General features: G+C 39.1%; 1 protein-coding gene across 2 annotated transcripts; it reads left to right on the top strand.

The window, feature by feature from the left end:
• Positions 1 to 8,830: 8,830 nt before the first annotated feature.
• On the top strand, positions 8,831 to 20,290 carry LOC114819565 (uncharacterized). Of its 2 annotated transcripts, none has more exons than XM_029088688.2 (3): positions 8,831 to 8,993; positions 9,970 to 10,148; positions 19,976 to 20,290. In XM_029088688.2, the coding sequence occupies exons 2-3, from the start codon at positions 9,981 to 9,983 to the stop codon at positions 20,141 to 20,143; spliced, it is 336 nt and encodes a 111-aa protein (XP_028944521.1). In that variant the 5' UTR covers positions 8,831 to 8,993; positions 9,970 to 9,980; the 3' UTR covers positions 20,144 to 20,290. The 2 variants fall into 2 exon arrangements, with proteins under 2 accessions (XP_028944521.1, XP_070664128.1); XM_070808027.1 differs by lacking the exon at positions 8,831 to 8,993 and adding an exon at positions 9,257 to 9,385.
• Positions 20,291 to 22,560: the final 2,270 nt, after the last annotated feature.

Raw genomic sequence — 22,560 nt, 5'->3', positions numbered from 1 at the left:
CATTTCACATAGCTCAATTATCGTAGGCTTAGGTTCATAATCACCCTTTAATTAATTAACACTTTAACTAATTAAATTGAATGCAACATTTTCATTTGGTTTTTGTATCCATAAAATTGATTTAAATGAAGCTAAATGAAATGAAAATCCAATTCTCATTTGAAGAGACAAAACAATTTTGTTCTCAACTTAATTTGGGCCAAAATGCAATAACCTCAACTTTTGGGCCATATTGCAAAAACACAAACTTTTGGGGTCACTTTGTAAAAACACAAAAGTCCACAACTTCATGTAATTACAACTAGAACCCAAAAATTCAATAAACTGAAAAACATCATTAAAGGAACAAAACAATTTGTCCTTTAGCGTTTTTGGACCTAAACGTAAAAACGTAAACTTTTGGGCCAAAGTGCAAATACACAAAAGTATCAAAACTTTATGTAATTGCATAAAAGCCCCAAAAGTACCCTATTTTAATAGGGTGACCGGTTTTAGATAGAAGGGAGTGATGTGTGTGTTGATTTGTAGTTTTAGACATAAAGCATGCAAGTGGTGCATGACATAAATGTCATGCAAGTGGTGTGTGTGAAAGGGAATTAATCCTTACACACCCACCAATATTTCTTACACCTTTCTAAAAAATATCTAACACATTTAAACATTTGAAAAATATAAAACATAAACTTTATGAAATAAATCAAAACTTTGAATCAAAACACCAAACTTTTTGTTCTTGGCAAAAATGTCAAGAACAATGAAGAACACTCATGAAAAACTCAAAAAATTTCCATGAACATTTTTCACCCAAAAACATCCCAAAACCATTCAAACTAAAGGGAAATAACATATAACCAAACTAGGGTACATAGGGGTTCCAAAAGTTACTTGAAAACACTTTTAACAAGTCGAACAAGAACCCAAAAATCCACCCTTTGGATTTGGCCGAAAATTCCCAAAAACATGGCACCAAATTTTAGCTCCAATATTCATGCTCATATGAACTACATCTACAACATTTGAAATGGAAAATTTTCTAACAAAATTTACATTCAAAGAAACAAGAATAAAGCTTGTAATATATTACAACTTTTAAATCAAAGACTATGAACTACAAAACCCAAAAGGATTCACCAACTACTAGACCTAGGCTCTGATACCACTTGAAGGAAAATTTTGTGAAAAACATGTTCATTTAAGCAACATCTATAGCATGCAATTAACAATTAAAAGGCGGAATCATGCTTTGTATGCACTTAAAAACAAAACATTAACCATGAAATTCAAAGCCTAGTAGATTGGTGAACCAAGACTCAACTCAAGAACAAAGTGAGTTGAGAAATATTATACCTTTGTAGATTCCTCTTTGCATAAGCAAAGGATAATCACCCAAGAGATAGGTCCTTCATTCCTTGCTTCTTAGATCCATGGATTTGGATGGAAGAATAGGTTTCTCCAAGTTCCCAAAATTGAGAACCTCTAAGTCTCCACACCAAGGTAAGATTGATGAAGAAATGAGTGACCTTGGAGGAGAAAAATTACTAGCTAATCCCCTCCAAGGGGGCCGGCCTCTTTAGAGAGAAAGGAGAGCTTTGTGTTCTCTCCAATTTCTTAAAAGAAACTCTAAATGAATTTTGGGTATAAAGTCATATTTATACCTTAATTCATTGGAGTGGCAAACTTGTAAATAAGTCCAAAACCCACTCCTTTAACTAAATGGCCGGCCATAGGGTTTCATTGGGCTTTTAAGGCCTTTGTGAATTATTTGTCATTAAGTTGTCATACAACTTAAGTCAATGGGCTTGACGTTCGAAGCCCATTGGGCCTTGAGGTCCAAAACTAACCCGTGGTCTTTTAACGAACTTATTCGTTTGATTAATTAACATATTAATTAATCCTTGCCATAAATAATTAAACCATTTAATTATTCTTACTCATCTCCGTTGTTTCTTCAATCTCTACCTTACACGGTGTACGATCCATTAGGTTCCTTTTAGCGAGGCAGTGGGCGATTAAAACCATTTCAAATCAATTGTGAATTGAAACTTACTTTCAATTCTCCCTTTAGTGATTATACACGCTTAGGGCTTCCACAAACCATGAGTGACACCTAGCAGCATATCATGGTTACCCAAGCTAATCAGAAGAGGTGGAGAACCTATTCAGTTTAGGATTACAAATGCAATACGGTCTTTCTCTAATACAATACTCTTGACTACATTGTTTGGTTTGATAGTTTATTCATGTCTACTATCCAATGTGATTCGTGTGCTTATATGATTACCTTGAATGTGATTTGGAACGACTTCCTAAATCTCATTCATACTCTGGCCAAAGATTCTTAATCATATCATAGAGTATTCTCCCTCAAACAGTTTGAAGGTTAGAGATCCCTTGTTGCGCATTTACTTGCCTCCATGGTTAAGTGGCTTAACCCCAACTATGCCGTGGACACCCTCCTGATGGTGTGACTTTGACATAGTCAAAGATCAAGGACCTAACCACAAGACAACTATGATGCCTCAGGTCAAAGGACTACTTTGCATTATCCCAACCATGAGTTCTCATGTGACATGAATATGAGAACTCTTCGTTGATCGTGTTCAGTGAACTCATTCTCTATTGAGCACCTACGTACTTGTCTTGATGTCACACACACCAATGACTCGAGACTAGTCACTCTCCCTGAGAGAAGACACAGCACGTACTGATCTTAACGGACTGTCAATGCCCAATTCGCAATCCTATGATCAGGAACGTTTAGGATATGTATACGAAAGAATGGTCTCATGAATCTAACTTCTTTAGATTGCATTCTCCCAATCACATATTCCTTGGACTTATCGTTTAAGCATATAACATTTATATGAGACGACTCAAACAATAACCTTTTGCCCTTTATATTTAAACTACATTAGTTTAACTTGTGAAATGTCCGTAAAGTATCATCATATGATTGGTTTTAGGGCACATTTCCAACAATCCTCAGCTAGGGACAAGGAGAAAGAAAGCAAATGGTCGGCACTTTGAAAGATTGAACAAAGAAACAGACCAACACCTCTACTTTGATTCTGTATTCTAAAGTGAATTCCAAGTGTCTATTTCATTGCTTTGGTTGCTATCGCTCCTACCCTTTCTTTATTAGCCATTACCCCCAAGCCCTATTACAACCCTTGACTTCAATCTTGAGTGTTGTGTGTTTCAATTTGTGGAGTTCGAAATTGGTATGAGCATATGGTGTCACTGGTTCTCGCATCTAAGTAGTAGCATTCCATTCATGAGATCATATCTAAACATGCTTAATAACTCCAGAAAACTGCTTTCTTTGTTATAACATATGTGAGTCCTAGTCTTTCGTGTTTACATTAATCTTCTCACATATACTAGTGTAGGGTGTGTAGTTAGAAACTGTGTGTGAAAATAAAAAGTATCTTGTAAGAAATTGAGCAAATCCTTTAAGGCATGTTACTACATTCAAAACATCGTTTTAATTGGTTAATTGTGAACTAGTAAGCGGTGACTGTAATTAAGTATGTGCTCAAGTGTAAAGATGACCAAAATCTATGGGAATGATAATTTTTAACATGTCATGTTTCATTAAAAATCCCTGAGGCAAATGTTGGAAGGTCTAGGTTGTGTTTTGTTTGTTTTGTTTTGCTCGAGGACTAGCAAAAGCTAAGTGTGGGGGAATTTGATAGGAGCATATTTATGCGACTTAGTTAGCTTGTTCTTATGCATTTATGTTGTTATTTCTTAGTTGATTTAGTATTTCAAGCCATTTTCGTGTGGCTGTAGGTACAAAGGGTTAAAGAGGCAAAGAAGTGCATTTTGGTGCCTTTTGGAGCAGTTTTGGGCATGGAATGGATATCACATGCATGGAGCAAAGTGGTTGGACGAAATTAAAGATCTAAAGAAGCTAGGAATGTGCCAAGGAAAGGAAGAAAATAAATTGAGGACCAAGGAAGACAAGGAAACCATTAAGAATAAGCAAAGACTAGTCAAACTTGCCTTATCTTGTCGTTACCTTTCCTAATCCTAAATTACCAAAGATTTAGTCACATGAAGGGTTCCTAAATACTTTGGGACATTTCATTACATATTCTACAAGTCCTAAACCTGCCCTAAAAGTCCAAGCCATACAATTTTTCACCATTTCTCTTCCTTACCGTGCAAGGGAGCCATTCCTTTCCTATTTTCTGCCATAAATCACTCCATGCCATGCACATTCATCCATGTTCCCTCCTTGCACTCAATTGCTGCACCATTCCACTTCCTTTCCTTTGTCTACCATGTGCACAATATCCTTTCACCTCCTTGCACTCATTGATTCACCACTTACTCACCTTTCCACCCATGCCATGCATAATCACCCTTGTCCCTTTCATGCACCAGATTTCTTGCACTCATTTCATGCACCATTACACTCATTATCCACCCATGCCGTGCACCACCCTTGTCTCCTTCATTATTTCTGATTTCATGCATCAAAACATTGAATGACACTCAATTGCTGCACATTTCTTGTCCCCTTCACCCATCAGATTTCATACAACTTTTACCTCCACTACATGCACTCATTGATGCACCATCCACCACATTTGGAATCCCATGTCGTGCATCATAAGTCTTGCTCACCTTTGACTCATTTCTGCACCATTCCACCTCCATTTCCTTTCTCCACCATGTGCATAATCATTCATGTTCCCTAGCTGCAACACCACTCCATTTTACCCCCCATGCTTTGCATCATCACTTCACTTTCACCTTTGAATCATTTCAAACACCACTCAATGCATTCATTGCTGCAATACCACTCCATTTTACCCCCCATGCTTTGCATCATTACTTCATTTTCACCCTTGAATCATTGCACACACCACCAATTTCCCTCCATTGCCATGCACTTCCTCTATAAAAGGAAGTATGTGTGCCAGCCATATAGTTTAGTTTTTACTTGATCATTCATCCCCATTTCAATACAACCTTCATCCAAACACATCCATTCATCTTTACATCCATTCCTCCATACAAACAAACCTTCAAACACTCACCAACACCTTGTGCCGTAGCAAAGGAAGGGAAGGAAAGTGCTTGGACGTGCTTGCTGTCCAACTTGGATCGTTGGAGCGTTTAGGTGTTTTCTTTCTTTTGTTTCCAATGTTTAAATTCATTTTCTTTCGTTTTGTTGTGAATATGAGTGGCTAAACCCCTCTTAGCTAGGGGTGATTTCAAAGCCATGATTATGTGTGTAATATGATTTGATAAATTCCAGTTATGAACTCTTGAATCGTGAATGCAATTGACTTAACTATTTGATTGAAAACTTATTTGTATTTGTTAATTAAGGGTCAACACTTAATTGGCATGCATAAATCCGTTGCTAGAGTATAAGGAAGTTTCACATAATCATTACAAACTTATATTCACATGTAGTGAAGGTCGCTTATAAACAATCGCGTTAAGTTCAATTCCTAGCATGAGTAACATGATGTCATAGTTGCAAGTGCTTTGTCAATGCTTATAATTTTCATTAAATATAATGATCTTTGATTGTATCTCTATTATGATGTCATGTAGGAAACTTTTGAAGAATGTTTTGGGTTGTCGAATGATGTCATCCAATCCAATAAAACAAGGAAAATCTGAGAGTTAACTAGTGATGTCACGGTTAATTTGGAGCATTGTCGTTCATAATTCAATGAAGTAGTAACTGGAAATTGAATTATTTGCATACATGTCATGTGTGGACAAAAAGCCTCTAGCTATCTCATCCACCATCTTATTTCTCACATTCGTTTTACAATCTGTCTAGTTTTTCATACTTGTTTGTTTGTTACAACTTCATCCAAATCAAAACCCCCCTTTTAGTTTCTTGTTTCAAAGTGTTTCAAATTTGTTTTAGTTTTTTTTTTTAAGTGTTTTGATTCAAGTAAAAGTCAATTTTCGTCCAAAGTCATTCCTAGTGTCTAGTTTAAGTTTATTTGGTTGTTTTAAGTTGTTTTGAGTATTTTAAGTTTGCTTTGAGTCTTGTGAATCTTGTTAAGTGTTTTTAAGTTTAGTTTTATGTTTTTGAGTCAGTTTAGAGGTTATTTGCAAACCATCCTAATCCCTGATCCAGAACGATCCCTACTTAAACCTATACTACAATTGTCAAAAGAGGGTTAAATTTGTGTGTTAAGTTAATTTTTGCATCAGCGACCGTACATCAAACATTCTTGCAGCAACCCTAACAATCGCCCAGCGAGCTTGGACGATACCAAAACAACGCTCCACATCTTTCCTACACCCCTCTTGACAGCTTGCAAAGTATTTTTTCTTTTCACTTCGCGGACGTGGCATTGTTTTGACAAATGATGATCACCTTGGGTGAATGTCGTCTGCTAGGTAGTATGGCCAGTCGTACATATGTCCGTTGATGCAGTACGTGACTTTTGGTGCCTTTCTTTGCAAGACATCGTTGAACACTGGGGATTGAGCAAGGACGTTTAGGTCATTTTGAGCTCCTAGAACCCCGGAAGAGGCGTGCCAAATCCATGTATCAAAAGATGCCACCACGTCCAAAATGATACTTTTTGCTCATTTTGTTTGTCCCTATAAGCGCCTTGCCATGCACTTGGACAGTTTTTCCACGTCCAGTACATACAATCGATGCTTCCAATCATCCCAGGAAAACCTCGCATCTCGGCCTTCTTCAGAAGCCTTTGCAAGTCCATGTTAGTAGGTTTCTAGAGGTACTTTACAGTGTAGATAGATTTGATTGCTCCGCAAAACCTCATCAGGGACTCAAGAATTGTTGATTTCCCCATCCTCGCTATCTTATCCATTTGGTCTGCAGATGTTCCATACATAAGCATCCGCATCGCAGTAGTAATTTTTTGCTCAAGAATGAGACCCATATCACCAAAAGCATCGTTCTTTTGCACAGAGTAAGAATCATGGTTGCAAACAGCAATCATGATTTTGTTGAACAAATGTCGTTCCATTCTAAAACGACGTCTAAAGTACGTATCAGGGAATGCACTGTTACGAACAAAGTAATCGTCCAAAAGGTCCGCACCTCATCGTTGCTTGTTTCTATCAAGGTTTCCGGAACGGCTGGGCTTGGAGATATGAGCCACAGCTTGGATGACTCAACGGGAATGTGAGGTTCTAGCCATTCTTGCTTCGTCATCTTTCCTTCTACGTCCTTCATCCTCTTCCATCTCATTTTGGGTCACCTGGAGATTGAACATTCATTCTGATTGGTTAAACAATTCTTCCTCTTGCTGATCGATTTCCCACATCATCCTTGAAGAAGAAGACATTGTAAGAAGGAAGCAGAAACTATGAATAATGATACAAATTTTGATTTTGGTGAAAAAGGAAGCAGAAACTATGAATAATGATAAAGATCTTGAGAAAATTGGTGTGAGATTTCAGAGGATGGATGATGGATTATATGGAGGGTTAATAAAGGATTAGGTTGTAGATAGTGTTACGTGGCATGCCGTCATTCGTTAAAAATCTGATCGAAATCTATCCTCAAAGATTCTGAAAAGGTAACAATACGTGGCACGATGACATTGGATAAAAATCTTATCGAAATCCATCACCAATAATTATCTTTTCAGATAATGACACGTGGCACAACGAGAATGATTTAAAATCAAATAGAAATCTATCCTCAAAAATTCTGAAAAGGTAACAACAAGTGGCATGACGACATTGGATAAAAATCTTATTGAAATTCATCACCAATAATTGTCTTTTCAGATAATGACACGTGACGCAACGAAAACGATTAAAAATCTTATCCGAAATTACAAATAAAATTATTTTGTATTATTTAAAATAAATAAAAAACTAATATTTTATTGTCTATTGCCAGGGTTATTCAAGTGCAACGGTGGAGATGCAAAAGACAGTTATTGTTCATTAAGGGTAGTTACTATTCACTGAGTGGATTAAATACTGAATAGCCTGGGGGTGTCCACTAGGGGTGGGCACTTGGAACTGAAAACTAAAACCGAAATACGAATCGAATCAAACCGCACCGAACAGTTTGGTTTTGTGGTTTTGAAACGGTTTCGGTTTCGAAACCGAACCGCGGCAAAGAAAATGGTTTGGTTTCGGTTTTGGGTTTTCAAAACCGCACCGAAACTGAAACCACACCATATAATAAAATTAATAAATAAATGTTATATTTTTAATCTTTAATTAGTTCAACTAGGTTACTAGACTATCATTATCATCTAGTTTTGCAACTCCTGAAGGTTGAAACACATCTTCATCTCCTTAACTCATCTTCTTAAAACTCATCTTTGGTGTAGTTTTGTTGCAATTTTTTGCTGCAGATTTGGTGCAGATTTTCTGCAGATTTGATGCAGCTTTGCTAAGTTTTTTGTTGCAATTTTGGTGCTGTTTTTCTGTTGTTTTGCTACATATTTTTTTGCAGTTTTGCCAGTGTTTTTTGCTGCATTGTTGTTGCTGTTTTTGCTGCGGTTTTGCTGGATATTCATTAATTAATATATGAGAAAAATAAGGTCGTCTTATGTATAAATAGGTGTATATTTTAAATTGTACATTTTTTCTCAAAAATCAAACCGAAACAGTTTGAAACCGCACCGAACCGAATCGAACCAAATAGTTTGGTTTCATTTTGGTTTTGGCTTCAAAACCGCACCGCAAAATGTTTCGGTTTTGATTGTGATTTCACTCGAAATCGTACCGAACCGCATTACGCCCACCCCTAGTTTCCATGGAGTTGCTCTTATGATTTTCGTTTTTTGGGAAATTGAAAATATTATAGCAAGGGCCGAAGCCAACTTTCAAGTCCATTTTCTAATATCAGCCGGAAAAAGTGATTATTTTTCATCAAAATTAAAAGCTACCGCAAGCATCCTATTCAGTCCCAATTAATTATTCAAAGCGGATCGCTTTTCTCAATTCCATTAGCCTATAACATTTTCGAGCCACCGACCATGAAGTTAGGGTTCCATAGCCCCTGCTGCCGATCTGTAAGTCTCCCTTTCCGTTTCAATTTGCGTCTGCTGATTTTCTATTGTTGGTTGACTTTCCTTTTCTGGGTTCTGTTTGTTTCCCGGGAAAAGTAAATTCTAGGACGGGAAATCGTATAGCATTCAAATTTTCAATCATACAAATTTGTTCGTATTTGGTTTGGATTGGTTGAGAGACAGAGCCCAATTGAACTGCTTTGGAATTAGTTGCACCTGAGTTGCGTATTTGGATTTGATTTCTACAATATTATCTAATTACTTGTGATGTTTTCTGTTTGTTTGTTATGATGTCTATTGTTTAATGCTTTGCTCCGACATGGTTTCTTCACATGTAAGGCTTCAATGGATGTTGTGTTTGTTTGGTTGCTGGGAATTTCGGGGACATGAAAATGGTCAGAAATTTTTCATTTTATAGACTTTGAATCACTTGACTTGAAGCAATAGTAGTTTCCGGTTAATGATTTTGTCTCATTGAGTCTGTAAGTTCTCGGAATTTGTTGAATCCAGGCACGGATTAGGGCCTTTGGTACTAAAATCATCGCCAGTCGTCACCTGCTATTTAGTCAAGAAAACATTGCTTAGACAGAATTTTCCTTTAGCTAACAAAAATCAGTTATTATGTCAAATCTACGATGCTTCGACACAGTGGTATCCCCTCGTATCCTCGTGTTGTGTCGTATTCCCTTGTGGTCATACAACGATTCTTCTTGTTAATTTGACGTATCCCCGCGTCTGCGTCCATGTCCGTGTCCGTGTCCATGCATTGTAGTGTCAAAGGGAATTCACTAGAAATTTTTCTGTAAACTTCTATGTTACGTATAGGAAGATGGAGTGCAAGTGCTATTTCTTTGTCAAACTCTTTTCCAATACTTGGAACCCAAATTGTAAAATAGAAGTAGTAGAATATAACTTGTAGTTGATGACTGCCTAGTCTGGTTTTGTAATTTGTATTTTGCTTGGTTTGACTATTGAACAGGTCTAAAAGAAATGCGAACGATGTCAAGACCAGTGCTGCTTGTTTTTCTGCTTCTTATTCTCATAATCACTTCTCAGTTTGAATGGAAGCAACAACTTGTTCCTGATCTTGACACAACTCCAAGCATTTCCGAAAAGCAGAATCAAAACTCGAATAGGGAAGAAGTTGTAAAAGAGAAGGTAATAAGCTTCTTCCTGATTCATGTAATTCTTTGTATTTGTTTTTGGTAAGTCCATATTTCAGTATGTTTTCTTCACTTTGAACTTCCCTTATTCTTTGATGCTGAAATGGAGATATTGATTGTCACAAAATATTTCTTGAACTGAGATGAGCTGCGTATTGTAGACATATAAATGTGCAGGTTCGTCATTATTTTTCAGTAGCTCGGATGCTGGCTAATATTAGTTGAAAACACAATCATATCTTTTCTCAGTCGTTCTTAAGGAACTAGTGACTACAAACATCTGAATTTGTTTCTTTGTTTTTATTTTTTATCCTATTCCATTTGACGATGTTTAATGCACATACGGAAGTCGCAGCCATAACCAATTTCCTAACTGATTCAGCCTCACCCCAATGCGAGATCACATACTTGATCTTTGCTGTCACCTCAGTCCTGTGTGTTTCTGTTTCCTCTAGTATTACTTTGAAACAAGCAAGTCTCTTCTCTTTGGAGGCACACAATCTGCAGGCGTATTTTGACTGTATATAGCTTGAATAAAAGATAATCCGATAGGCTTGTATCAATCAAGAAGCATTCAACTCTTCTGAGCATAAGCAATAATTATAAGCTGTTTATACTTTTTACATTGGGTATGTACTGTTGGTATGAGAGAGGTTAAAGGGATTGAAGCATCACCAGTTTGCGCTTTCGAATTCTAAACCTAGACTTATGTTTACTAAGTTGCACGCTTCATGTAACCAAGCTGATTCTATGTGATGTAATGTTCGTAGATTATTATTTCACGTCAATATTGTCAAACCCGGCACTCCTCAATTACGTCGAATCCTTATGAAAATGAATCCAGAACGAAATCGCGCTAAAGCTAGGGTGTCACCCGTAAGTGGCGCGCTGTGTGGCCCGAGCACAGTGATAAGGGAGCAAGGGTCGCTGTATCTCCATCGGCACCCGGATGTAGTGTTAAATAAGCAAGGGGGCCATAGAAACTTCTTTTCGAACGACTCCACTCAAAGTTGTTTGGGAGCATATGCTCCTATCAACTTTACACAGGACACACAAAAGAAGTACTTTGATCCTATTGGACGGGGGTGGGTGAAGAAGTTAGGACAGAAGGGTAGAGTTCAAGAGAGTAGAATGCGTTTAGGAACGTGGAATATAGGAACATTAACGGGAAAATTTATAGAAGTAGTGGAAGTTATGGTGAGGAAAAGGATAAATATTATGTGCCTACAAGAAACTAAGTGAATTGGTCTTAAGGCAAAGGATCTAGAAAACTCAGGGTTTAACTTTGGTATTCGGGCACAAATAGAACGAGAAATGGTGTTGGCATCATCGTGGACAAGACCTTGACACAAGATGTTGTAGATGTCAAGAGGGTAGGAGATAGAATCATGGCAATCAAGATTGTAATAGGACCAGAACTTATCAATGTGATTAGTGCATACGCACCTCAAGTAGAGTTGGATACGAGTTCGAAGGAGAAATTTTGAGAAGACCTTAGAGACTTGGTGCAAGGAATTGCCTAGACGGAGAAGTTATTTACAGGAGGAGATTTAAATGGACACGTGGGCAGGGAGACAGGCAACTATGGAGGTTTTCATGGTGGCCATGGTTTTGGGGAGAGAAACGAGGATGGGGAAACTATCTTGGATTTTGTAATGGCATATGATCTCTTCTTAGCCAACACCTTCTTTAAGAAGAGAGAAGAACATGTGATCACCTACAAGAGTGGGTCGTCAAAAACACAAATAGATTTTCTTCTAATGAGGAAAGGGGATCGTATAACTTGTAAGGATTGCAAAGTTATACCGGGAGAGAGCTTGGCTAATCAACATCGCTTGTTGGTGATGGATGTACATATCAAAAGAGTGAGAAAAAAGAACAAGACTTGGAAGTGCCCAAAGACTAGATGGTGGAATCTAAAAGGAGAAAAACAAGCCATTTTCAAAGAGAAAGTAATCACCCAGTGTGGGTGGGATAGAGAGGGGGAAGCTAGCCAAATGTGGGATTCCATGGCTAGTTGTATCCGAAAAGTAGCAAAAGAGGTATTAGGAGAGTCCAAGGGCTCTGCTCCACACCAAAAGGAATCTTGGTGGTGGAATGAGGAGGTACAAACAAAGGTGAAGACTAAGAAGGAATGTTGTAAAGCCTTATACAAGGACAGGACCGATGAAAATGGTGAAAGGTATAGAAGAGCGAAGCAAGAGGCGAAGAAAGCTGTGAGAGAAGCTAAGTTAGCGGTTTATGACATGTATAAGCGACTAGATACCAAAGAAGGAGAGTTGGATATCTATAAACTAGCTAGAGCAAGGGAAAAGAAGACAAGGGACCTAAACCAAGTGAGGTGCATCAGGGATGAGGATGGAAAGGTTCTTGCTACAGAGAATGCGGTCAAAGACAGATGGAGAGGTTATTTTCATAATCTTTTCAATAAAGGACATGAAAGGAGTACTTCTTTAGGGGAGTTGAGTAACTCAGAAGAGTGTAGAAACTACTCCTTTTATCGTTGAATCAGGAAGGAAGAAGTGGTTGTAGCTTTGAAGAAGATGAAGCATAGAAAAGCAGTGGGCCCAAACGATATACCGATCGAAGTGTGGAAAGTCTTGGGAGAGACAGGTATAGCATGGCTCACTGACTTTTTCAACAGGATTTTGAAAACGAAGAAGATGCCAAATGAGTGGCGAAAGAGCACTTTGGTGCCTATTACAAGAATAAGGGCGACGTACAAAATTGCATGAATTATAGGGGTATTAAGCTAATGAGTCATACAATGAAGCTCTGGGAGAGAGTCATTGAGCATAGATTGAGGCAAGAGACACGGGTTTCGGAACCAATTCGGGTTCATGCCAGGGCGCTCAATCATGGAGGAAATCTATCTCTTACGAAGATTGATGGAAAGATATAGAGATGGAAAAAGGATTTACACATGGTCTTTATAGATTTGGAAAAAGTGTATGATAGGGTCCCAAGAGACATTCTTTGGAGGATTTTAGAGAAGAAAAGAGTACGAGTAGCATATATCCAAGCTATAAAGGATATGTATGAAGGAGCAAAGACTGCCGTAAGAACTCATGAAGGACAGACCGAAAGCTTCCCCATAACTGTAAGATTACATCAAGGCTCATCCTTAAGTCCTTACCTTTTTGCGTCGGTAATGGATGAGTTAACAGGACATATTCAAGATGATATTCCTTGGTGTATGCTTTTCGCAGACGATATAGTGTTGATAGATGAAACTCAGGAAGGGGTAAATGCGAAGCTTAACCTTTGGAAAGAAGTGTTGGAATCTAAAGGTCTTCGCCTAAGTCGATCAAAGACAGAATATATGAAGTGCAAGTTCAGTACAAATGCAGGTCAAAATGAGTTAGGGGTGAGGATCGGAGATCAGGAAATACCAAAGAGCGATCGTTTTCGCTACTTAGGATCTATCTTGCAAAAGAACGGAGAATTAGATGGAGATCTCAACCATAGAATACAAGCTGGATGGATGAAGTGGAAGAGTGCATCCGATGTGTTGTGTGACCGCCGTCTGCCATTGAAGCTTAAGGGAAAATTTTATATGACGGTAATAAGGTCGGCGATGCTGTATGGCTCAAAATGTTGGGCGGTGAAGCATCAACACGTACACAAAATGGGTGTAGCGGAGACGAGGATGCTTCGTTGGATGTGTGGGCACACGAGAAAGGATAAGATTAGGAATGAGGATATCCGAGGTAAAGTAGGAGTAGCTGAAATTGTAGAAAAATTGAGAGAAAATCGGTTACGGTGGTTTGGACATGTGCAAAGAAGGCCTACTGACGCTCCGGTTAGAAGATGCGACTACGGGACAGAGGTTCAGGGCCGAAGGGGTAGAGGAAGACCTAGGAAAACTTTGGAAGAGACTCTAAGAAAAGATTTAGAGTATTTGGATCTAACGGAGGACATGACACAGGACCGAGCACAATGGCGTTCTAAGATTCATATAGCCGACCCCACTGAGTGAAGAAGGCTTTAGTGTATTTAACACAATACGTTGAAATGAAGTAAAGCTTATTTATTGATATTTCCAATAAGTTACAAATATGTACATATACATGAGTCAAAATAAACAAACAAGAGGGAGCCTTCACAAAGGTAGCTTAGGAGAAGTCTCAGCAGTCGGTAGAGCCCCAGAAAGAGAAGGCATCGGAGGGGGATCATTCGGAGCCTCAGTACTGGACAAAACCCTAGAAGGAGGAGGCATCGGAGGTTGATCATTTGGAGCTTCATTACGCGGTACAGCCCCAGAAGACGAATGCAATAAATGCCTTTGGAACAAACCCACAAACCGCTGATGATCAAGTAAAACCTGACCATCAGATTCCTTCATCTGGTCAAGCTTCCTCTTCATGTTTGTAGCATAGTCATGTGCGAGCCGGTGCAACTGTTTATTCTCATGCTTGAGTCCTCTAATCTCCTGTTTGAGACTCATCACTTCAGCCGCCAATGATTCAACTTGGCGGGTTCGAGCAAATAGGCGTTGGGTCATATTAGACACAGAACCTGCACACTGAACACTTAGAGCCAGAGAATCCTTAACAGCCAACTCATCAGACCGTTTGGAAAGTAGTCTGTTATCTTTGGGAGTGAGAAGGTTCCTGGCCACCACCGCAGCAGTCATATCATTCTTCATCACGGAATCCCCAACGGTAAGAGGACCAGTAGGGGATAAGAAGGATGGGCGCCATATGTTGTCTGGAGAAGGTGTGGCTGCCTCTTCAACAAGGTTCAAGTCAAAACGACGGTCGGAGGGGCCAGACATTTTCAAAGGTGTTGAAGAGAGAAAAGGTCGGACAAATCAAGATCTTAGAAGTGCAAGAAGGGAGCTTCTACTGGTGAAGATTCAAGTGTGCTTTGGAACTTAATGCCAGCCTCTATAAAAATCTGCACTCGACGGAGCTTCAGAAATCGAAGAGACGCCTGCCCAGAAATTGAAGAGGCGTTTGCTTTCTCAAAAGCTGGGCTGCTCAGAGACCATGAGGGCCGATCTCAGAAATCGAAGAGGCGCTTGCTTTCTCAAAAGCTAAGCTGCTCAGAGACCACGAGGGCTGATCTCAGAAATCGAAGAGGCACCTGCTTTTCTCAGCCTTGTCAGCACCTGTCACATGCACACTCAGCTTTGCTGAAATTACGGACATTCTGTTGAAGATTTCTGGTGAAGTAGAAAGCACGTGAATCTTACTGTTCAATCATCCACTTTCCACACGCACCATCAGCTCATGGGTACCACAGATAACTTTGCCAAAGATCTCTGACAAAGTTTAGACACGTGAAGCTTGCAGCTCCCACGTCGCTATGACCAAGAAGGGTAAAAGAATAGCAAAGAAACAACACTAACAAAGTTTAGACACATAAATTTTGAAGGTCTAGCTACCATATTATTACCCACAAGAGTAAAGGAACAGCACCACTGCTGGATAATTGGAAAGTCCATATGTGTCAACCTTTGTGCTCCGTGGCAAGGTAGACTAGCAAACATGCCCAACCTTTACTCACATTCGAGAAAACACTCCCAACAAGATTGCTTGCTCCAAAATCGAAGAGGCACCGTCCTCTTAATCTCGAGAGCCAGACTCCCAACATGATTACTTTCTCAAAAATCGAAGAGACATCGCTCTTCGAATCTCGAGAGCCAGACTCCTAGCAGGATTGCTCTCTTAAAAATCGAAAAGGCATCGTTCTCCGAATCTCGAGAGCCAGATCCCCGACAGGATTGCTTGTTCGAAAACCGAAGAGGCACCGCTTTCTCAACTTCGAGAGCCAGATCTCCTTGGATAAAGCTTGTCTGTAATCTTCACACGCAACATCAGCTTTCCAGATACCACAGACCACTTTTTCAAAGTGCTCTGACACACGTGAAGCTGGCAGTTCCCACTACCGTGATATGACCAAGCAGGGTAAAGGAATAGCGTTACTACTTGTTGTTAGGGAAACTCCTATATATGTCGACCTCCATCCTCAATGGACAGGCAGACCTGCAAAAATGCTCAACCCTTTCTCATATCTGAGAAGGCACTCCCAACGAAGCCTCTCGAAATACTCAGCTTTCTTTCCCCCCGATAATCCCTCTGCAAACAAGCTACACCAGAGTAAGAATATCTCATATCATCAGGGTTAAAAGTAAGAGTATCCCATATCTTGCTTTTTCCCTGTCTTTTCCTTTGGCCTTGTTCTTACCTGCAAGACAAGGAGAAAGAAAGCAATCAGTCAGCACTTGGAATCAAGCTTCTAGTCAGGAACTGACTGCCTAGAACCCCTTACCTGATTACTTACCTGGCATTGCTCTCGAGTACTCATCTTCAACATCTTATGCTTCCAGAGAAGATACCACATCTGCCTGAGGAACATATAGGGAAAGTGAGAATGATACAAGGAAGCATGTGGAAACAAGCGTAACAGAACACGTGCCGATACATCCACTACTTTGTCAACAGCAAAAGTATCCCATATCAGCAGGGTCGAACGTACTCTAGATTTGATGGACTTGTTTTGACCCTCAAATTCTTCAGTCGGCCTTATACTCTAGAGAAAACTAGAAAATCCTCCAGCCCAGTTCAAGAATAAGCCTGTGGAAAGTTACTTCTTCAAAAGCAAAAGTATCTCATATCATCTATTCTCCTTTTCTCTTTATCCTTCATGCTGCCTGCAAGATAGGGAGAATGAGAACAATCAGCCGGAACTCGAAATCAAACTTCTGATCTGGGACTGATTGTTTGGAGCTCTGATTGCTTACCTTGTCTGTCGCCTCTTTCAGCAGATCCCTTAGCTCGGCGACTTGGGGGACTCCTACTACATGGTTTGTATCGCGCTTGACCAAGCTTGAAACTACAAGTAAGCTTCAAGTGAAATTGATACATTACCTTGTGCATCTCCACCCGTTAAAGATACCATCCCTGGATGGAGGAAGAGTACTTCCAGAGAAGATGCCACATCTACCTATGAGACAGATAAGGCAAGTGAAGACGAGAGCTTGAACCTATGTCATTTGTACTAAATCATTCACTTGTACTCACTAAATGACAGCTTGAACCTATATACTTGTGTAAACCCTTCACAATTAATGAGAACTCCTCTACTCCGTGGACGTAGCCAATCTGGGTGAACCACGTACATCTTGTGTTTGCTTTCCTGTCTCTATCCATTTGCATACTTATCCACACTAATCATCAGAGCAATCTAGCGAAGATCACAAACTTAATACTTTCTGTTGTACCAAAGTCCTCACTGATTTTGTGCATCAACAATCCTTAAGTCCTTACCTTTTTGCGTTGGTAATGGATGAGTTAACAGGACATATTCAAGATGATATTCCTTGGTGTATGCTTTTCGCAAACGATATAGTGTTGATAGATGAAACTGAGGAGGGGTAAATGCGAAGCTTAACCTTTGGAGAGAAGTGTTGGAATCTAAAGGTCTTCGCCTAAGCCGATCAAAGACAGAATATATGGAGTGCAAGTTCAGTGCAAATGGAGGCCAAAATGAGTTAGGGGTGAGGATCGGAGATCAGGAAATACCAAAGAGCGATCGTTTTCGCTACCTAGGATCTATCTTGCAAAAGAACGGAGAATTAGATGGAGATCTCTGGATGAGTTAACAGAACATATTCAAGATAATATTCCTTGGTGTATACTTTTCGCAAACGATATAGTGTTGATAGATGAAACTCAGGAGGGGTAAATGCGAAGCTTAACCTTTGGAGAGAAGTGTTGGAATCTAAAGGTCTTCGCCTAAGCCGATCAAAGACAGAATATATGGAGTGCAAGTTCAGTGCAAATGGAGGCCAAAATGAATTAGGGGTGAGGATCGGAGAACAGGAAATACCAAAGAGCGACGTTTTCGCTACCTAGGATCTATCTTGCAAAAGAACGGAGAATTAGATGTAGATCTCAACCATAGAATACAAGCTGGATGGATGAAGTGGAAGAGTGCATCCGGCGTGTTGTGTGACCGTCGTAGGCCACTAAAGCTCAAGGGAAAATTTTATAGGACGGCAATAAGGCCGGCGATGCTGTATGGCACAGAATGTTGGGCGATGAAGCATCAACACGTACACAAAATGGGTTTGGACATGTGCAAAGAAGGCCTACTGACGCTCCGGTTCGAAGATGTGACTACGGGATAGAGGTTCAGGGCCGAAGGGGTAGAGGAAGACTTAGGAAAATTTTGGAAGAGACCCTAAGAAAAGACTTAGAGTACTTGAATCTAACGGAGGACATGACACAAAACCGAGCGCAATAGCGTTCTAGGATTCATATAGCCAACCCCACTTAGTGGGAAAAGGCTTTGTTGTTGTTGTTGTTGTGCTGAGGCTTATTGCACAGGAAATTCTGACTTATCATATACCCTATTGCACAGGAATGTCAAACGCTAAACATTTAAAATAATTCGACTTATCATATGCCCTAGTTATTAATTCCTAAAATTGTTTTTACCTTTGACCTATATTTTAATAAATGTTGAATTTCTTTTGTCATCCATATGATTTTTCCTAGTTACCCAAACTTGACCTCAAGTTTTGTAATCTGAAGTTTAGGAACTCTTGTAATTTGAAATGCAAATCAACATCACTTGTAATCATGGAAGCAGTAAAATCATTAAGAAAGAGTCATGTTATTTTTCTTTTCAGCCACACAATTACACAATTAAACCGGTAAGCAACCATAAACGGAGTGGTTATTAAGTATGTATATTCAAATATCGGATAGTGAGTGCTTTCTTCCACTTCTGAACTCCAATATCAAACTCCTTTGCTCTCGTTAAGCTTTCTTGTTACTATCCTTCTTTGTAATTAACCATGGATGTTGTTCTTCATCTGTATGATCAGGTCCTTTGATTCCTTGACTATTGAATGTTTGCTTGAGTCTTATGTATGTATCTCTTGTTCTCTACCTTATGAGCAATTTGGTACTGATATCTAGAAAAGGGACAAAAAACAGAGGCAGATAGAATATAGACGCTTACTTAGAACGAGAAGTAGAATATGATGAGAGAGAGGAATTAGGCTGAACTCTTTTACGATAAAAATTAGAGTAAGCTAAAACAACTGATTAGAGGTGTGATATATGTTTACAGTCAGTCCCAACTTAATTAAGGGCGGTGCTATTGGTACTCCGAAAAATTCATTGTGCGCTCCTCCCTAGGTGAAATAAATGAGGGAGGAAAAGTGCAGGAGGACTTTTTCTTTTTAGTGCTAAGAACAATTCCCACAATTAGTTCCTGAACTCATGGATAAAATTTAACCCTTACACCTAGAATGAGCACATGTTTTGATTCTGACATAAAAGACAGCACTTTGTAGGCAAGTTATTGATATATCTGTTTTCCGTACGGTGGTTAATTTCTATCAACTTTTTCTATTTATTACAAGGAGAATCCGTGGAATAATGTATATATAGGTCCTCATAGATCTGTTATCCACTTATCATGCATATGTAGTGGCAGGGATAATGCATCAAGGAACCAGACACAAACTCTTAAGTTTCGTGATCGAGTGGTTTTGTAATTATGTTATGATTCGTTTGGCCTATTGGTTTTGTAGATGCAGCGTGACTCCCCATGAATCTAATGACATGAATGGACATTAGTTGGATCCATGTAGTGTATTATGGGCAAACTGGTACTATCGCGGTGTTACCCTAATGAAATATGTTTATCTGAAGTTCCCATTGGTTTAAAATGACATGTTAATGTGCTCTAACGATCTGTTTCTAATCTATCTTTCAATTGAATCTCCATTATTGATCCAAGTTATCCTGTGGAATCGAAGGTTTTTCAAGTCTCCTAATTTTACATGTTTGCTTGTTGTAGATCATATTATTGCAAGAAAAGAACATTCAGAGACTTAATGAGCTTGTTCGTAGTCTTCGGGAACAGTTGGTACAGTGTAGGAGCAAGAATGTGACAAAAAATCAAACTGTAAGCTTCGTAACGGAACATGTAACGGAACTTGAACGACATCAGATATTCAATGACTAGGCTGAGCCCATGGAAGTATATGGATACTTGTAATATGTTTGACCTGTAAAAGCCCTCAAATTTTTTACCAGGTTTCAGAAGTAATTCAAATGTAAAGTTCACATCTCGAATAATCTTCTCGTCATATTTTAACTGTGTTTCTCACTATTTTCTTCGTATGGTTTCTTTCATTTCTCTCCACGTTTTCCTCCTTTTCCTTTTGCCTTTTTTTTTTTTTTCCCTCATATGCTTTCAAACAAAATTAGTTGGTCTTCCTGCTTTGTTAATGAATAAGAAAAGAAAGTAAATGCCATTTTTGTTTGTGGTTAGAACATCAATTAATTTGTTTTGCTTTCTCTCTCCCGTCATAGATTTTCAATGTAATAGTCACATTGTTATTTGATACCTTTTCATCCATTACTCGGTTATAGCACGCAGATCTATTTATTAATGTTACACCCCCAAGGCTTATACTTAATGGGTACATTTGTCGCTTCAACTTTCTATTTAAATAGATTGTCTTATGCTATACGGGTTTTATGGGTTGTATACCGGTTATAGCCGTTAGGTTACACAATTAGGAAGACATATTAAAGCAGATAATTTGGGGTTAGAGGCCTAGGGCATCTACAATAGAGATGTAAAAAGAAAAAAAATCAAATTTAAATGTAAAGGCTAATGTGGCAATTCGAAATTTTCTTTTGCTCCGACACATGTTTTTTTTTATTCAATTAATATTTGTAGGACCCATTCTTCAAAATAAATAAATCAAAACTAGTTTTAATAGTTTTATGATAGGATCCACATAACAAAATATTCAAAACTAATTTGACATTAGATTTTCTCATGTATCAAAATTGGATGCTCTTTGCCAATCCACATAAGATTGAAATATCAATGGAGCATCTATCTACCTTCAAATTATATTACATGCCATTCCATTTAGATTTGGACCTCCTTTGGTGATACTATTAGGTGGCAAGATTCGAAAAAAAAAGACGTGTTAAATGGGTTGACATGGATTAGCACAAATGGGACTCTACTTCGATGTGAGTGATCAGCACAAAATTCACCCGTATAAATAGAAGTGGTTCTTCAACATTCAAAGGACTTTCAACTCCACACATAAACGGCCTGGGCAAATTCTCACTTTACCCAAAACCCTCTCAAACCTTTGAGAAAATACTAACTTCCCTAACTTCGTCCACATACCTCCAATTTGGTTAACAACACTGTATTGATAACCAGTGACATCTTCAGTTTGGATTAATAATATTGGAGTCATAGAATCATGCAACCGAGGAGCATCTTCAGTTTGAAGTGACATCACTGCTTTGGGTTTGGCTGGTTATCTATCAAAGTCTCTGCAGTATGGAGTCTTCGACCTTCTTATTAAAATAGGTCATCTCATTAGCATTCTCATCAAAGTGAGGCGTTACCAAATTACTTAGTGTTTGACATAATGAAATTTGAACTTCATAGTGACTAGCAGCCTTGTCTTCAGGCTCTAGAACCCAAAGGTCAAGACATGTTCTTTCCTCGGTTGTGATCACTCAAATACAGAATTCAAAAGCGTGTTTGACACCACCACCACATTAATCCTACTCGTCAATCGAATTTGGTGGCGAGTTGGCACACCTGCATTCACCAGAAAGACATAGTTAGCGTATTGATTACTTGACCTGCACGCCATGTAGGCTTGGTAGTTTTTAAGGTCAACATTTTGGCCCGCCAGTGGGACCAAGTGCTAAAAATTACAAATTCCATGACCACCGAGACCCACTCTGTAAAAAAGAAAACGTCGATGGAAAGGAAATCAGACATTTTCAAATCAAGCAATTACGCCTTCTGGTGGAGAACTCGCACATGATCTTCCTGCTGCCATCACACTAGAACTTGTAGCACACCAAGAGGTATAAATCAACCTCAGGGGCTAGAAGCACACTGTAATGGCAATTGCAAAGACAACCAAACTCGCTGACTTTGGTCCTCTAGAGGGGACGGTTAAGGAATATGACGAGGAGGATGATGACGCCTTAGATGTACGTTTTAAGACATTCATTCAGAGCAAGCTTGAAAAGCACAGTAGACATCTCGAGTATACCCTCGAACGAGAGACCGGACGGTTGAGTCTTAAGTAAGACACATCAAATCAATACCATGAGGTCTACAACAAAGGCATGAAGAGACGAATTCTAGTGCTAGAAACAACCCTAAATTTAACGCTGTCTAAAAAAGAGTTGATTCTCTGTGGGGATAGGTCGTTGCCACCACAGTTCGAGGTAGGCTCAAGCAACCACATAGTTGATTCAGAGTCACTATATAGGCCACCATTGTTAGGGATGTATGGCCAGAACAGACGAAAAGGGTGATTAAGTGGAAATGGATATTGATGAAATCTAATACATGTCGATTCGGCCATAAAGAAAAGGATGATG

This window comes from Malus domestica, chromosome 11, assembly GCF_042453785.1.
Source record: "Malus domestica chromosome 11, GDT2T_hap1".
Taxonomy (NCBI): Eukaryota; Viridiplantae; Streptophyta; class Magnoliopsida; order Rosales; family Rosaceae; genus Malus; species Malus domestica.
This window is presented reverse-complemented; position numbering and strand designations above follow the sequence as displayed.